Genomic DNA, 15,391 nt, shown 5'->3' with positions numbered 1-15,391 from the left:
GCAGGGACCAGGTTTGGTAAGAAAATGCTCAGAGACCACCTGAGATCCTGCTCCAAGGCATATATACAACCTAACAGAATTACTGTGATGGCTTTGTTCATTGTAACTAATATGAAAAGCTACATGAGGAAAAATAACTCAGAAAAAAAAATCTAAATTAAAAACCTGAGCATTGTCAGTGGAAATCAATTTTGAGAGTTTGGATGAGTCTATCGGAATAGTCTGAGCACAAGTGTGTGGGTGTTAGGTTCTGACGGGTTATCAAAAAGTAGGTGGGTAAGCAGCCTAGATATCACCAATAGTCCCAACATAAACAGGCTACTCTTGAATGAGAACAGCTTCTCCTGTCCACACACAGCTCTTAGAAAGAGCTAGGAAGTACTGAACAGGTTACATCTCAAGTAGTGGGCTACAGCCTCTAACAAGGCCCTGGGAAAGGCACCAGCTTCTATCTAAACACATTCCCTGTCTGCTACCAGGCAGCATAGATTGCTGTGACCCTAGTGTTATTATAACAGCTATGATGGTAACATTTTCTTTCTTTCTTTTTTTTTTTTTTTTGTCTTTTTGAGACAGGGTCTCCCTGTACCCCAGCTGTCCTGGAACTCACTATGTAGACCAGGCTGGCCTTGAACTCACAGAGATCTGCCTGCCTCTGCCTCCCAAGTGTTGGGATTAAAGGCGTGTGCCACAACACCTGGTGGAAACATTTTCTTTTTGGCAAAGGTGGAAAGGGGGTCAGATAAGGTTAGGCGGTGAAAATGTTTGGATGATGACTTTGGGAGTTGAAGCTTTATACTTAATGGAAATTGGGGTTACTCTGGTTTCTCACTGAGTGATGGCCTATACTGCAAAAATACTTTACCCATTTGTTGTCTAAGGTCTTAAGACACAAAGTCTGACACAAGTTAAATCCTGGATAATGGGCAAAAAGCTACAGCTTTCCAACTGCTTACTTTTTTTAAAAGTACTTCTGACCAGACAAAATTAAAGAATTTATGTCTCTAATCTTTTTCTTTCCTTAAATTTTTTAAGGAAATAAAATGAATTATATTAGTCAAGAATTACTATTCCTTTTTTTTTTTTTTTACATTTATTTATTTGAGAGGGGCAGTGATGTGCCATAGTGCTCATATAGCAGAGAACAATTTGTAGGTCAGTTATCTACTTCTACTATGTAGGGTCCTGGGACTCAAACTCAGGCCATTAGGCTTGGCAGCAAGTGCTTTTACCTGCTGAGCCATCTTGCTGGCCCAACAAATACTATTCTGATATTCACTTTAAGACATATGCTTCAAATAGGAACTGTATTATCAATTTTTAAAAACCTCTGCACAACCAAAATGCAAAGTATGCTATATTTTTTATATATCTGGCCATGTATTAGTCTATTCTTATGGAAGCTGTTCAGCATTTATTTTTTTAAATGAATTGTATTTACAATGTAGAACAAATTTATAAAATTGGTATGCAAAGTTCATTGTAAAAGGATAATACTATTTCTTTAGAAACAAGCTGCCTCTGTTTACGTTTCCTTATTGTTGATAATAAATTGAAGACATATACTATTTTAAAATAATGCTTCTTAAATAGTAATAGTAAAATATACAAGAAGTTCCTGAGCATAAGAAAAATATCCTGAAAATATGTGACCATTTGAAATATAAAATAGCAAGTGTAAGAATAGAACGATTGTAAAACTACAGCTTGAAGGCTATAAATAGTACAAAACAGCTCGCCTTTTCCTGGTACATAATATACATGAGTGCAAACAAAAATGTCTTAAATTTAATGGCTACAAATCTCAAAGATTTGCAGAGGTGCGCAAAACATGAAACTTCTTGAGTGTCATTCGAACTGAACCCAGTTCTCGGTTGATCATTTCCAAACGATCTTCCAAGGCTTCCTAGGTTTAAAAAAAAAGGGGAAAGTCATGAGAATTCCACACCAAGTCCACTGGGTCTCTAGTTATCTGCCACAAATTGACCTTTTCTTTTAAGCAAAATAGCAAATATAAATTTTAAAAATACAGATTTTGCTTCTACATAAATCATTTATATTATCTCTCAACCAGAATCAGCTTCTCAGCCCTTCCTGTTGCACTTTGAATATTCTCAACATGTTTGGAATTCTAGACAGCAACACAACTGACTGGAGAGGATGGCTCTTTGATGACCTGGGAGCAGCACAGGAGAAGCCCAGAAGGTGCACTACATATCTCACCAGATGCGGACACACTGGACCAGGCTGTACCACTCATACATACATCAAGTAACTTTCTCTGACAAGAATTTCTAACTTAAAAACATAAGAGGAGCCAGGCATGGTGGCACATGCCTTTAATCCCACCACTCAGAAGCAGGCAGATCTCTGTGAGTTCAAGGCCAGCCTGGTCTACATAGTGAGTTTCAGTCCAGCTGGGGCTACAGGGAGACCCTGTCTCAAAAGGACCGGGAAAAAAAAAAAAAAAAAAAAAGAGGAGACTCAAAAAAAAAAAAAAGATTTCACAATTACAAAGAATAACTCTAGTTAATGATACCTAGAATATAAATTTATCATTTTAGATCATTGATTCCGTATTGATTTGAATGGTATCCTGAAATAAAATCTGAAATTTTTATATTCAATAATTTTAACTACAAAAGAAAAAGATTAGCTGGGCGTGGTGGCACACGCCTTTAATCCCAGCACTTGGGAGGCAGAGGCAGGTGGATCTCTGTGAGTTCAAGGCCAGTCTGGTCTACATAGTGAGTTCCAGGACAGCTGGGGCTACAGGGAGACCCTGCTTCAAAAATACAAAAAAAAAAAAAAGAAAAGAAAAGAAAAAGAAACACTGATTTTTCCTGTTTCTTCTGCATGTATGCACATACTTTTTAGAAAGAAAAAACCAGAATCAAACATTTCAAGTATTTTCCATTTGAACTTTCTTGGCATGCTATGAAGTATCTTTCTATAACACCCTCTTAAATTAATGTATAATATGCCTTCACAAGTAGCACAGTGAATCAGGAGTCTTTTAGTAGAAATTTAGGTTGCTTCTAATTTTGAACACTATAACTAAGACTGCAATACATTTCTTAAACATATCTCTGCAGTATCTATAAATATTGACTTAGGAATCATTGGTAGACATGGAAAAAATGTGCTTGGGTTTAAAGAGAGGCAAAATTTTGTATTCTAGAAAGCCTGATAATTTCTCCTTCCATTTGCACTGTCTGGGAATAAGTTTGTCTACATTCTAAGAATTGTCTTTAAAAACAAACTGGGGGGCTGGAGAGATGGCTCAGCAGTTAACAGTACTGTTTGTTCTTGCAGAGGACCCAGGTTGGATTCCTAGCACCCACATGGTGGCTAACAACCATCTGTAACTCCAGTTCCAGGGGATCCAACGCCCTCTTCTGACCTCTGTGGGCACTGCACAACACAGGTACACTTTACATACATGTAGGCAATACACTCATATACATAAAATAAAAATAATATTTTTTTAAAAAAGCAAAAAACAAACTGTGAAGTGCTCAGTGGAAGAGCACTTCCCTAGCATGTGTGAGGCCCTAGGTTCAATTCCTAGTACTACTGAAAACAAACAAAAAACCAAACTGATAACTTGACATTGTGGTACACATTATTAGCAGGTTGTTTCATTTTTCTTTCTTTTTATTGAAATAAGTAACCCAAGTTGGCCCTGAACTTGATATGTGGCTGAGGATGACCTTGAACTTCAGTTCTTCTTGCCTCTGTCTCCCAAGGATTAAAGGCATGTGCTACCGCACCCAGTTCCTCTTAATTTGTGTGTGTGTGTGTGTGTGTGTGTGTGTGTGTGTGTGTTTAGTACTGGGGACTGAACCCAGAGCCTTGCAAGACGCTAGGCAAAATGTTCTACCACTGAGCCACACCTCAGGTCCTTTATCAGTTTTATGTAGTATTGGGGACTGAACCCAGGGCTTTCAGCAATGTAAGGCAAGCACTCTATAGACTTAGCCTGTTTTATTTTTTGAGATACAGTCTTGCTACTATGTAGCCCAGGCTGGCCTCCAACTTGGGATTCTATTACCTCAGCCTCCCAAGTGTAGAGATTACAGATTACAGGTGGTTCTCTACAGGTCACCACCTCCAGCATCAATGTGTACCACTCTTTTCCAAAAAATTTATAGGTGCCGGGTGTGGTGGCGCACACCTTTAATCCCAGCACTTGGGAGACAGAGGCAGACAGATCTCTGTTAAGTTCAAGGCCAGCCTGGTCTACATAGTGAGTTCCAGGACAGCTCAGACTATAGGGAGACCCTGTCTCAAAAAGACCCCCCAAAAAAATTTATAATTTATTGATTTATGTATATGAGTGTTTTTGCCTGTATGTATTTAAGTACACCTTAAATGTGAGTGAAATGCCTGCAGAGGTCAGAAGAAGGTGTTGGGATTCCCTGGAACTGGACTTACTGATAGTTGTTAGCTGCCATGTGGGTGCTGGGAACCAAACCTGGGTCCTCTGCAAAGAGCAGCCAGTGTGCTTAACCTCTGACCCATCTCTCCAACCCCAGTGTATATCATTCTTATTCAAAAATTAGGATGAACATTCTTATTTATTCACTGGTGCTGGAGATGAAACCCATGGCCTCATGCATGCTAGATAGATTAAGAGCTCTACTACTGTGCTATGCCCCCCAGGTTGAAGATGAACATTTTCAACTTTTGATACAGTTTTACTTTTTCAGCTACAAATCACAAGAGCATCCTCAGTCCCTTTTTTACTGGCATTTATTTTCTTAGTGGATTGACTGACATATACAAACTAACTAATGCTCTTTAAAAAGTCTTAAGAGCCAGAAAATAATGTTCATTACATTAAAATATATTAAATATTTCATATTGATTTAAAATCAGAGTATAATCAAATTTTCTTTCTGGTTTTCTAATAAAGTATTTTAAGAGTTTCATGTGTTGAGTCTTATAAATTATTCAATAAAGGACTAGAGAGATGGCTCAGCAGTTAAGAGCACTGACTGCTCTTGCAGAGACCTGGGTTTCATTCCCAGCACCCACGTGGCAGCTACGATCCATACTTAACTCCAGTTCCAGGGGAATCTGAAGCCCTCTTCTGACCTCTGAGGCATTGTACAACACAGGTGCACTCACATTCATGCAGGCAATACATTCATACACATAAAATAAAAAATAATAAAATAAATTATTCAATAAAAAAATTCAGAAGAAGGGCTGGTGAGGTGGCTCAGTGTGTAAAAGCACTTACCACACAAGCCTGATGGACCTGAGTTTGACCCCTGAGACCCATGTAATGGTAGGAGAAAACTTATCCACAAAGTTGTCCTCTGATCTCCACATGTGTGCAATTACATGTATATGCCCACTCACATCGTGTGCGCGCACACACACACACACACACAATAACAACAAATAAAACTTTAAATTAAAAAATTAAATTTCATGGAGCTGGAGAGATGGCTCAGCGGTTAAAAGCACTGACTGCTCTTGCGGAGGACCCAGGTTCAATTCCCAGCACCCATATGGTGGCTACGAACCATCCTTAACTCCAGTTCCAGGGGAATCCAAAGCCCTCTTCTGACCTCTGCGGCATTGCATGACATGGGTGCACTCACATACATGCAGGCAATACACTCACACACATAAAATAAAAAATAAAAAATTAAATTAAATTTCAGAACAGGACTGGGGTGTAGCTTGCTGGTAGAGTTCTTGCCCAGAACAAGTGAGGCACTCAACAGTCCCTAGCACCACAAGAAAACAAAATCACAGGGCTGGATGCTCTTGTGATTTGTAGCTGACTGCTCTTGCAGAGGACCAGGACTCGATTCCTAGCATCTACATGGTGGCTAAGAACCACCCATAACTCCAGGTCTGGGGGAATCTGACACCTTCTTCTGACCTCCGCAGGCATTGCACGACATGGGTGCACTTACACACATGCAGGCAATACATTCATACACATAAAATAAAAAAAATATTTAAAAAAAGAAAACAAAATCACAACAAAAATAATAAAAAGACTTAATGTGAGAGAAAAAGGAAGGTAGGGGACAGTCATGGAAAAGCCCTCTACTATGTTCTTTGGATCTATGTACAGATTAGTCTGAAAATGCATTTTGGTGTTAAAATACTAAAAAAGTATAAAAACAATATACTTGTTATTGTTTAAAACATTACTAAAAGAGAAGATTGAAAATGTCTCCTGACCATGCATTTTAATTCTCTGTGAAAAGCAACTGAAGGAAATGCAGGGCAGGCAAAGGTGCTTGACACTAAGTCTGATGACCTGAATTCAGTCCCCAGGATCCACATGGTAGAAGGAGAGAATCCATTTCTTCAGGCTGTCCTCTGACCTCTACATGTGTATTGTGGCATGTGTACCCACCCACCAAGAGGCAAAAGTAATTTTAATAAAAAAAAAAGAAAGAAATGCACATATTCCATATCACCTGACCACATACGGCTGGATTATCAAACGACATCTCTCACTAGCTGCTTTTTCAACTTCTATATTGCTTCCAGTTGCAAAGTTCAACTATTTTCAAGTCTTTACTAGATAAAAAGGGGTTCAGAAGTCAATTAGATGATAGTGGAGGAGATCAAACAAAATCAGACAAGGTAGCAGCATTTACTTAATACTGCAAAAATCTATCTGAAGGTATGTATGGTGCTAGACTGAAGGATGCAGCTCAGTGGTAGAGCATTTCCTGGCATGTCTAAGGCCCTGAGTTTCATCACCAGCACCTGACATAAACAAACAAACAAACAAACAAAAGGTATGGTATTTGCTCTTATGAATGCCATTTTCTTAAGTCTAAGGCATCAAAGATAGTTTTATTCTTGAAAGTAAGCTAAGCCATTTCACCTGGTTTAATCTCGTCTGTAAAGTGATTCTTCCTCCAGGAGAAGGCATTCGGCTTAGGGCTGCTTCAATCTGTTAACATGAGAAAATCGTCAAATAAAAGAATTCTTATTACTGGCTGCAAGGTTTATGACACAGAAAGGAAAGAAAAGATTTCAGCTTAGTATTTATTTGCCCATTCTGGCTTAACAGAAGCTCCCTCTGTCCTCAGTTAATAGCAGTAGCAAAGCTCAAGGTCATTTCTAGTATAGCTCTGGCACCCCATGGCTCAGTACCCAAGGCTACCCTATGGCAGATTTGACACAATGATTTCCTTCTTTATTTTTACTTTTTTAAAAAAAGATATTTTTATTTGTACAAGTGTTTTGATTGCCAATATGTTTACTGTGTATGTAGTGCCCTTGAAGGCTGGAAGAGGGTAACAGAGCCTGAGCCGCCATGTGAATGCTGGAAGTTGAACCCAGGTCGCCTGGAAGAACAGCAAGTGCTCCTATCCCCTGAGCCAGCTCTCCAGCCCCTTATTTTTTTAAAAAAAATATTTATTCTGCTGGGCGTGGTGGTGCACGCCTATAGTCCCAGCACTTGGGAGGCAGAGGCAGGTGGATCTCTGTAAGTTCAAGGCCAGCCTGGTCTACATAGTGAGTTCCAGGACAGCTGGGGCTTACAGGGAGATCCTGCTTCAAAAAGACCAAAAAAAAATGTTTATTTTTATTTTATGAGTATGAGTGTATTGCCTGCATTTATGTAAGTGTACCTGTGTCATGCAATGCCCACAGAGGTCAGAAGAGGGTATCGGATTCCCCCGGAACTGGAGTTACAGGCAGTTGTTAGCTGTGATGTGGGTACTAGGAATTGAACCCGGGTCCTTTACAAGAACAGCCAGCGCTCTTAACCATTGAGCCATCTCTCCAGCCCCATAGCCCCTTATTTTTCACTTTTTGGTTTTGTTCTTTGATACAGGACCCCCCAAGACTGGCCTGGAACTTGTGATCCTCCTGCTTCAGCCTCCCAAAGGCTGATACAGGCGCATGCCACCATGCCCAGCAGTAATTCCCTTCTGACTATTTTCTAAACACAAGCATTAAATTCAGAAAAAGATTTTTTTTAATATTTTGTTTTACCTGATCCTTTTCTTTTGTAAGTTCATCAAAAAATCGTTCTGTTTCTGCTAGCATCCTAGTTTTTGCTGTATATTCAAAATCATTGCCCTGTGGTGTTACTGAAACAGCCTTACACTGTTCATAGCTAACTGCTCTGTTCTCCCATGCTGGTCTCATGGATACATTCTTCACTCCATTTGGCAAGCGTTCAAGGCAAGCACTATGATCAACAGGGTTGTCAGTGGCTTTTTCTGAATACTTTTTTTCTGTCAGAAAGGAAAGAAATTTCTTATTAATTTTTCTGATAGACTGTATAGGAAAAAGATCTTGTTCAACTTCACTTTCTTAAAGTAACTGCTATATGGTCCAGAAAATTAATGGAAAGAGAATAATCTTTTCTTTTCCCTCCTGGTCTCAGCTGGGCATGGTAGCACACACCTGTAATCCCAGCACTGGGGAGGCAGAGACAGGCAGATCTCTAAATCCAAGCCCAGCCTGGTCTACATAGTAAATTCCAGGCCAGCTAGGGCTACAGGGAGACCCTGTCTCAAAAAGACCAAAAAGAAAAAGGAAAAAAAAAAAAAAAAAAAAAAAAAGACAATAGTCTCACTCTGTAGTCCAGGCTGCCCTGAAACTCACTAAGTAGCCCCACCTGGCCTTGAAGTCGTAGCAATTGCTAAGCTCAGCTTCCTGAGTGCTGAGATTACAGACATGAGTCCCCGTTCCCAGCAGACTATTTACTCCACGCTTTTTTTCTGAGTAATTCTAAAAGTTTGCCCTCAATTTGACAATCTTCAAAACTTCTTTAAACCATTTTTGTGTTGTTGCTGTTTTTTGAGACAGGGCCTTACTGAGTAGCCCTAGCTGGCCTGCAACTTGCTATATAGACCATGCTGGCCTGGAATTCACAGAGATCCCCCTGTCTCTGCCTCCCAAGTGCTGAGATTAAAGGTATGTGCCATCATGCTTACCCACTTAAACAATCTTAAAGCAAACTTTATTATGTACATATAATTAAGTTTAAGAAAACAAAAAGTTTAGAAACTCATATTTAGTGAACATACCCTAAAACAGCTTACATTATGAAGACCTACCCAAGTGATTTCACATACGCTCTCACTTTATACCAGACTTAAAATATAAAAAAAGAAAAAAAATACCCAAAGCCTAAGTTGCTAATAGATTATATAGTAAGAGAGCAGCTATATAGTACAGTCCCAGTAATTATGAATTAGCATTCCCATACCTCAGTTTCCCAACCTTCCCATGATAGTAACACTAGTGTAATGATATAGCATAGTATGAATGCTCAGTTTTAGAGATGGGCTTTAGAACTTTGAAAATGAAGAGCTATAACTAGTTATTTCTTAAGAAAGGTACCTTCTGGGTCATCAAGAGGAAGAAACTGGAGCTGTTTTCTTGGACTAGTTCGTTGTGATGTGGACATAGGAACAGTATCTAAATCATCCAAAAGGATATCAAATCTAGTAAATGAAGAAAGTTTACTGGTGAGAAAAAACATGAAGTCAGTTTCCCTACCTCCACTAGAAAGATAAACTGCCATTCAGTGAATTCACTTATAGATTTTCTTAAAAGAAAGCTAGTCATTTAATTTTCTAAAGCCAAAACTTAATTGTATTTTCTGACACAAAACTATATTTCCACATTAGAAACCTAAAGCCCCTGTCCATGCATTATGTCATGGATAATGAGCTTTTGAAATAAACAGGACAGGCATCATTATCCACATTTTGTTAGGAGGAGAAACTGAGGTTCAATGTACTGAAGGGAGTTCTCATAACCTAAGGGTGTTGAATCTAGACGCAGGAGGCAAGGTCCATCCTGGGCTGCACATGCAGGTAAACTGCATCTAGTGCCAGAGCTGCCCTCCTAGTCCCATCTACATGAGTTTCCCTGCACCACACCTTTCAGAAGAACAAAGAACTACTACTCTACATCTGAAGGCTGGATGGAGAGCCATGGAAGTGTTTAAAATCTAGTAGCAGCAAGTTTCCATATTTCTCTTTTCATGTATTATAATACTTTACTTTTAGTGAATGACTTAAATCCACAGAGTTCCACTGATAACTGAAAAATCAGTGATAGCTAGAGACACACATCAACATTCTAAGAATCAATAATAGGATGGGTGAGATGACTCAGCAGGTAAAGGCACCTGCTCCAAGCCTGACAATCTCAGTTCAATACTTGAAACTCACTTGGAAGAAGGAGAGAACTGACTCCCACAAGTTGTCCTCTGATATGCATTTGTGTGCCATAGCACGCATGCACTCCCACACTCATAAATGAAAAAAAATTAAATAATATATATTTTATTCTACAACTTTACAGAACTTACCGAATTGAACTATTTTCATTTTTGCTAAGTAGATGACTAAATCCTGGAGACAAATTTTCTTTAGGAGAGCGCTTAGGACTATAAGCCACAGTCACTGGTGTTAACATAATTTCTCTTTTTGCTAATGAGGAAAACAAAGAAGAAATATACTTTTCTTTCTGCATGTGTCATGTAGGCAAAACTTATTCCTAATTTTAAAAGTAAAGCCGGGCGTGGTGGCGCACACCTGTAGTCCCAGCACTTGGGAGGCAGAGGCAGGCGGATCTCTGTGAGTTCAAGGCCAGCTTGGTCTACATAGTGAGTTCCAGGACAGCTGGGGCTACAGGACAGCTGGGGCTACAGGGAGACCCTGCTTCAAGAAGACAAAATTCATAATAATATAATTCCATAGCAAAACGTGAAGACATTTAAGAATATACAAAGTGAAAATAAAGTAGCCTCCAGTTCTAACATCTAGAGGGAACCCCTTTTGACATTTTAGTACACCAGACTATAATTTTAGCACTCTGGCTTAAAACCGGTTTTTCCTGGGCATGGTGGTGCACGCCTTTAATCCCAGCACTCAGGAGGCAGAGGCAGGCAGATCTCTGGGAGTTCGAGGCCAGCCTGGTCTCCATAGTGAATCCAGGCCAGTTGGGGCTAAAGGGAGTAGAGGGAGATCCTGTCTCAAAAAGACCAAAAAAAAAAAAGAAAAACAAAAACTAGTTTTTCAAGATTTTAGAAGTGTACTGGAAATCTGGTGCACTCCTATAACACAGGAAATATGGACTCTCCTGAGCTGTTGTGAAAGTGGACACTGAGGACACAGAAATTCAATGCTTAGGCTTTAGAACAAGTCTGTAACTACACAAGAAAAAAGTTGACTGATGCCGCATTCTGGAAATCAAATATATAAGAAGCACATTTTTAGGCTTCTGTGTATTGGATTAATATTTACCAATAGCTATTAAATCACTCCAAACTTTCAAAAATTTTATCAGCAAAATTTCTTTGCTACCCACCCCGCCCCCATGAAACTAAGCACTGAACCTCAGGTCTCATGCATGCTAGATCAATGCTCTATCACTGAGCTACATCCCAAGCCTTTTTTGCTTTTCATTTTGAGACAGGGTCTTACTAAGTTGTCTAAGCCTGCCTTGAACTCGCTCAATAGCTCAGGTAGGCTCTGAATTGTGATCCTCCTGCCTTAGCTTCCAGGGTTGCTGAGATTAAAGGCCTCCACCACCAGCCTAGCATAAACTGAGGTCCTTATGGTATATTTATAGTGTCTAGGCAATCAGACAATTTTATTTTCTGATGGTGCTCAGGGACCCTATGCTCAACCTACTGTGTTGGTGCTGAGGACAGCACAGAGAAACAAGAAAAATGCACAGGAAAAGTCACTCTCCCCAGCCCAAAATAAACACATCAAAGTCTTACTTGGAGTGCTGGCTTTACGATTTGAGGGTGGTAAAGATGATGATCTTTGTGAGGCTGAATTCTGTCTCTTTGGTCTCTGCTGGGTACATTTCTCAGGGGAACGGCCTGTATTGATTGAAGATTCAGCTTGTGGAGGATTCACTAACTCTGTACCAGACAAAGGCAAAAACCATAAAATGAACTTGGCTTTAATTATCTGCCTTCATCACACATGTCACACTGCACAAGGTCCTCTACTAAGTGCATGCTCTGTTCAAAGCACATCTTCTATCTACGATATAATAATTATTTGCAAATATACCACATTATAATAACAAAAAAATGCTTGATGAAGGAAAATGTGGGAGTTTATAGTGAATTCATTCTGGCTTCCTGTTTACAACTGGCATTCGAGGTGATTTTTCACGAAGAGTTTATTCATTTTTAGGAAACAGGTTACTAATTTATTTACTAGGAGATACTGCTATGGGATATAATAATACCAGGATCCATGGATGTGACTGGGAAGTCTGAGCAAGTAAGCTTGATAGGAAATAAAAGGAGCAAAAGACCAGGCATGGTGGTGCATGCCTATCATCCTAGCACTTGGGAGGTGGAGGCAGGAGGATCAGGAGTTCAAGACCAGCCTCAGCTACATAGTAAGGCCAGCCTATTCTACATGAGAATGGGAAGAGAGGGGGTAGGAGGGAGGGGAATGAATTGCTGACCTAGACTTTGAGAAAAATGAAGCTTGAAAGATATTCTTCCTCTGTATATATCAGTAACCAGGAAAGGAAAGGAAAATAGGAACAACAACAACAAAAAAACCAGATGCTTTTGTTTGTTTTGTTCTGCTCCCATTATGCAGCCCTGGGCAGTCCTCGAACTTAATATGTAGACCAAGGCTGACCTCAAACACAGAGAGATTCACCTCCCTCTGGCTCTGTTAGGATTAAAAGTGTTTGCCACCATGTCCAGCCTTTTTTTTTTTTTTTTTTTTTTTTTTTGAGACATCATCTTGCTACTATTATGTAGCCCAGGCCTCAAATTCACCATTCTCCCATCCTCTTTCCTGAGCTTCCCAAGTGCTGGGACCACAGGCGTGTGCCCCCATTGCCCATCTTCTTCATTTTATGAACAAAAAATGTCTGACACAATTTTCCAACACATGCATGTAAGATAAACAGATGCAGACATTTTTCAAAATCTTTAAGAATGCCATGTAAAAAGAACAAACTCACTCTGTAGCCCAGGGAAGCTATGATTTTAATCTTCCCGCCTCAGCACATATCATTGGGATTACAAGCCTATACCACCAGACCTGTCTCATGTAAGCCATTTTAATAATCAGAACATAATGCACAATTTGCTTTGTGTAAAAGATACTTATTAGGGATGAGAGAAATAGCTCAGTAGTTAAGAGTACTGGCTGCTCTTACAAAGGACCTGGGTTCGGTTCCCAGCACCTACAGTGCAGTTAACAATTGTCCCTAGTTCCAGGGGATCCAACCCTCTTCTGGCCTCCGTGGGCACTACACATATGTGATACACTTACATACATGCATGCAAAACAAAATAAAATATAAATAATATAAAATAAAATAAATTAGTCAAAAACTATTTAAAATAAATAAATAAATAAAATAAAAGACACGTGTTATGCCAGGGCTGTGATAAATTATTAACTAGGGTATTCGGTTATGTATGAAGTGGGGCTAAAGCAGCAGTGTCATAAATTAAAATTTCATTGCATTTCCTGAGAATTTAATCTTAAAGAAAGTAATATAAATCAAGGGAAAGGGCAAATACCTCTATCTTCTTTCTCTATCAAATAAGAAATAAAATACTTACTGCTTGAGGTATCTTCTTTCTCTGTTTGCATCACCCAATTTTTTAATATTCTTTCTTCATCAAAGTCTTTTAAAGCTTTCATGATTGGCGTATCCGAAGCTTCTCTTTGTTTTTCAATCAATAAGCTTGCTGGAGATCTTCTAAGTGAAGAATCCTTTTCTGGAGGAGAATGGTACCTAAAACAGTAACTGCAATTGTAACTGCTACAGAATGAATGTTTGTGGGGTTGGGGATTTAGCTCAGTGGTAGAGCGCTTGCCTAGCAAGCACAAGGCCCTGGGTTCAGTCCTCAGCTCTGAAAAAAAAAAAAAAAAAGACAAAATAACAGAATGAACGTTTGTATGTCCGCTAACCAATGATGTATAGGTAACAGCCTAACTTTATGAGATTGTATTTAGAACTAGGGCCTTGGAGAGGAAATGAGGATTAGACAATGTCACAATCGCGAAGCCCATGATGAGGTTAATGTCCTTATAAAAAAAGGAGGAGGGGCTGGAGAGATGGCTCAGCAGTTAAAAACACTGGTTGTTCTGTAGAAGACCCGGGTTCAAATCCCAGCACCCACATGGCAGCTAACAACTGTCCTTAACTCCAGTCCCAGGGGATCCGACAGCCTCTTCTGACCTCCATGGGCATCGCACAACACGGGTGCACTTACCTTCATTCAGACAATACACACATACACTTTTACAAAATAAAAAATTAATTATTTAATTTAATTTAATTTTAAAAAAAGAAGAGGAAGCCAGGTATGATGGTGCACACATGCCAATAATCCCAGCACTCAAAAGGCAAAAGCAGGAGGACTGCTGTGAGTTTAAGGTCAGCCTGGGACGCATAGCAAGACTTGTCTCAAAACAAACAAAAAAGAGCTGAAGGGATGGCTCAGCAGTTAATGCATTCTTTTCTTTCAAAGTACTAGAGTTCTCAGCACCCACATTAAGCAGCTTACCATAGCCTCTAACTCTAGCTCCAGGGGGATCTAATGCTTCTGACATCTGTAGGCACCCGCACTCACACCCACATAGGCATATATGGACATGCACATACACATAATTAAACATAAAAACTAAATCTAGGGGCTGAAGATCTGGGTTTGTTTCTTAGCACCCACATGACAGCTAATAACTGTCTATAACCCCAGTTTCAGGGGATCTGACACCTTCTTCTGGCCTCCATAGGCATTATAAGACATAGGTGCACTTACATGCAGGCAAAACAAACACATAAAAATAAATTTTCTAAAAAAAAAATTGGGGGGGGGTCTTCCTGTAGCCCCAGCTGTTCTGGAACTCACTATGTAGACCAGGCTGGCCTTGAACTCACAGAGATCCACCTGCCTCTGTCTCCTGAGTGCTGGGATTAAAGGCGTGTGCTACCATGTGTGGCATTCTAAAAAATTTTTAAAAACCAGAGAGAGAGAGAGAGAGAGAGAGAACACCAAATACATTCTCTCTGGCACACACTAGTAGACCTTGTGAAACATGCTCAGAAATAGGGTCCTCTCTAAGACCTCAGCCATGCTGGCACCCTGATCTTGCATTTGCAACCTCCATACCTGAAGAAATAAGTGTCTATTAAGCCATTTAGTCTATGCTAATTTGTTACAGCAAACCACACTAAGACACATAGCTTACTAGGATAGTTAGGGGAATGATAGAAGTTAACAATTATCCTCCATGTGTATGTTTTTATAATACAAATATTAAAACTGAGGCTGGTCATGGTGGCACATGCCTTTAATCCCAGCACTTAGGAGGCTGTGGCAGGTAGATCTCGGTGTGTTCAAGGCAGCCTGGTCTACACAGTGAGTTCCAGG

General features: G+C 39.7%; 1 protein-coding gene across 3 annotated transcripts in view; it reads right to left on the bottom strand.

Annotated features, from left to right (window-relative positions):
* Positions 1 to 652: 652 nt before the first annotated feature.
* Positions 653 to 15,391, bottom strand: part of Mphosph9 (M-phase phosphoprotein 9) — a 90,939-nt gene continuing 76,200 nt past the window's right edge. For all 3 annotated transcript variants that reach the window (XM_029566538.1, XM_029566540.1, XM_029566539.1), the window contains 7 exons: positions 13,574 to 13,761; positions 11,744 to 11,890; positions 10,325 to 10,445; positions 9,346 to 9,449; positions 7,987 to 8,231; positions 6,869 to 6,937; positions 653 to 1,906 (listed from right to left, as the gene is read on the bottom strand). In XM_029566538.1, the coding sequence (XP_029422398.1) occupies positions 1,805 to 1,906; positions 6,869 to 6,937; positions 7,987 to 8,231; positions 9,346 to 9,449; positions 10,325 to 10,445; positions 11,744 to 11,890; positions 13,574 to 13,761 (976 nt within the window). In that variant the 3' untranslated portion in view covers positions 653 to 1,804. The remainder of the gene's footprint in view (positions 1,907 to 6,868; positions 6,938 to 7,986; positions 8,232 to 9,345; positions 9,450 to 10,324; positions 10,446 to 11,743; positions 11,891 to 13,573; positions 13,762 to 15,391) is intronic.

This window comes from Nannospalax galili, unplaced genomic scaffold (genome assembly GCF_000622305.1).
Source record: "Nannospalax galili isolate Female #2095 unplaced genomic scaffold, S.galili_v1.0 scaffold218, whole genome shotgun sequence".
NCBI lineage: Eukaryota > Metazoa > Chordata > Mammalia > Rodentia > Spalacidae > Nannospalax > Nannospalax galili.
The sequence above is the reverse complement of the archived record's forward strand: the minus strand, read 5'-3'. Positions and strand labels throughout refer to the sequence as shown.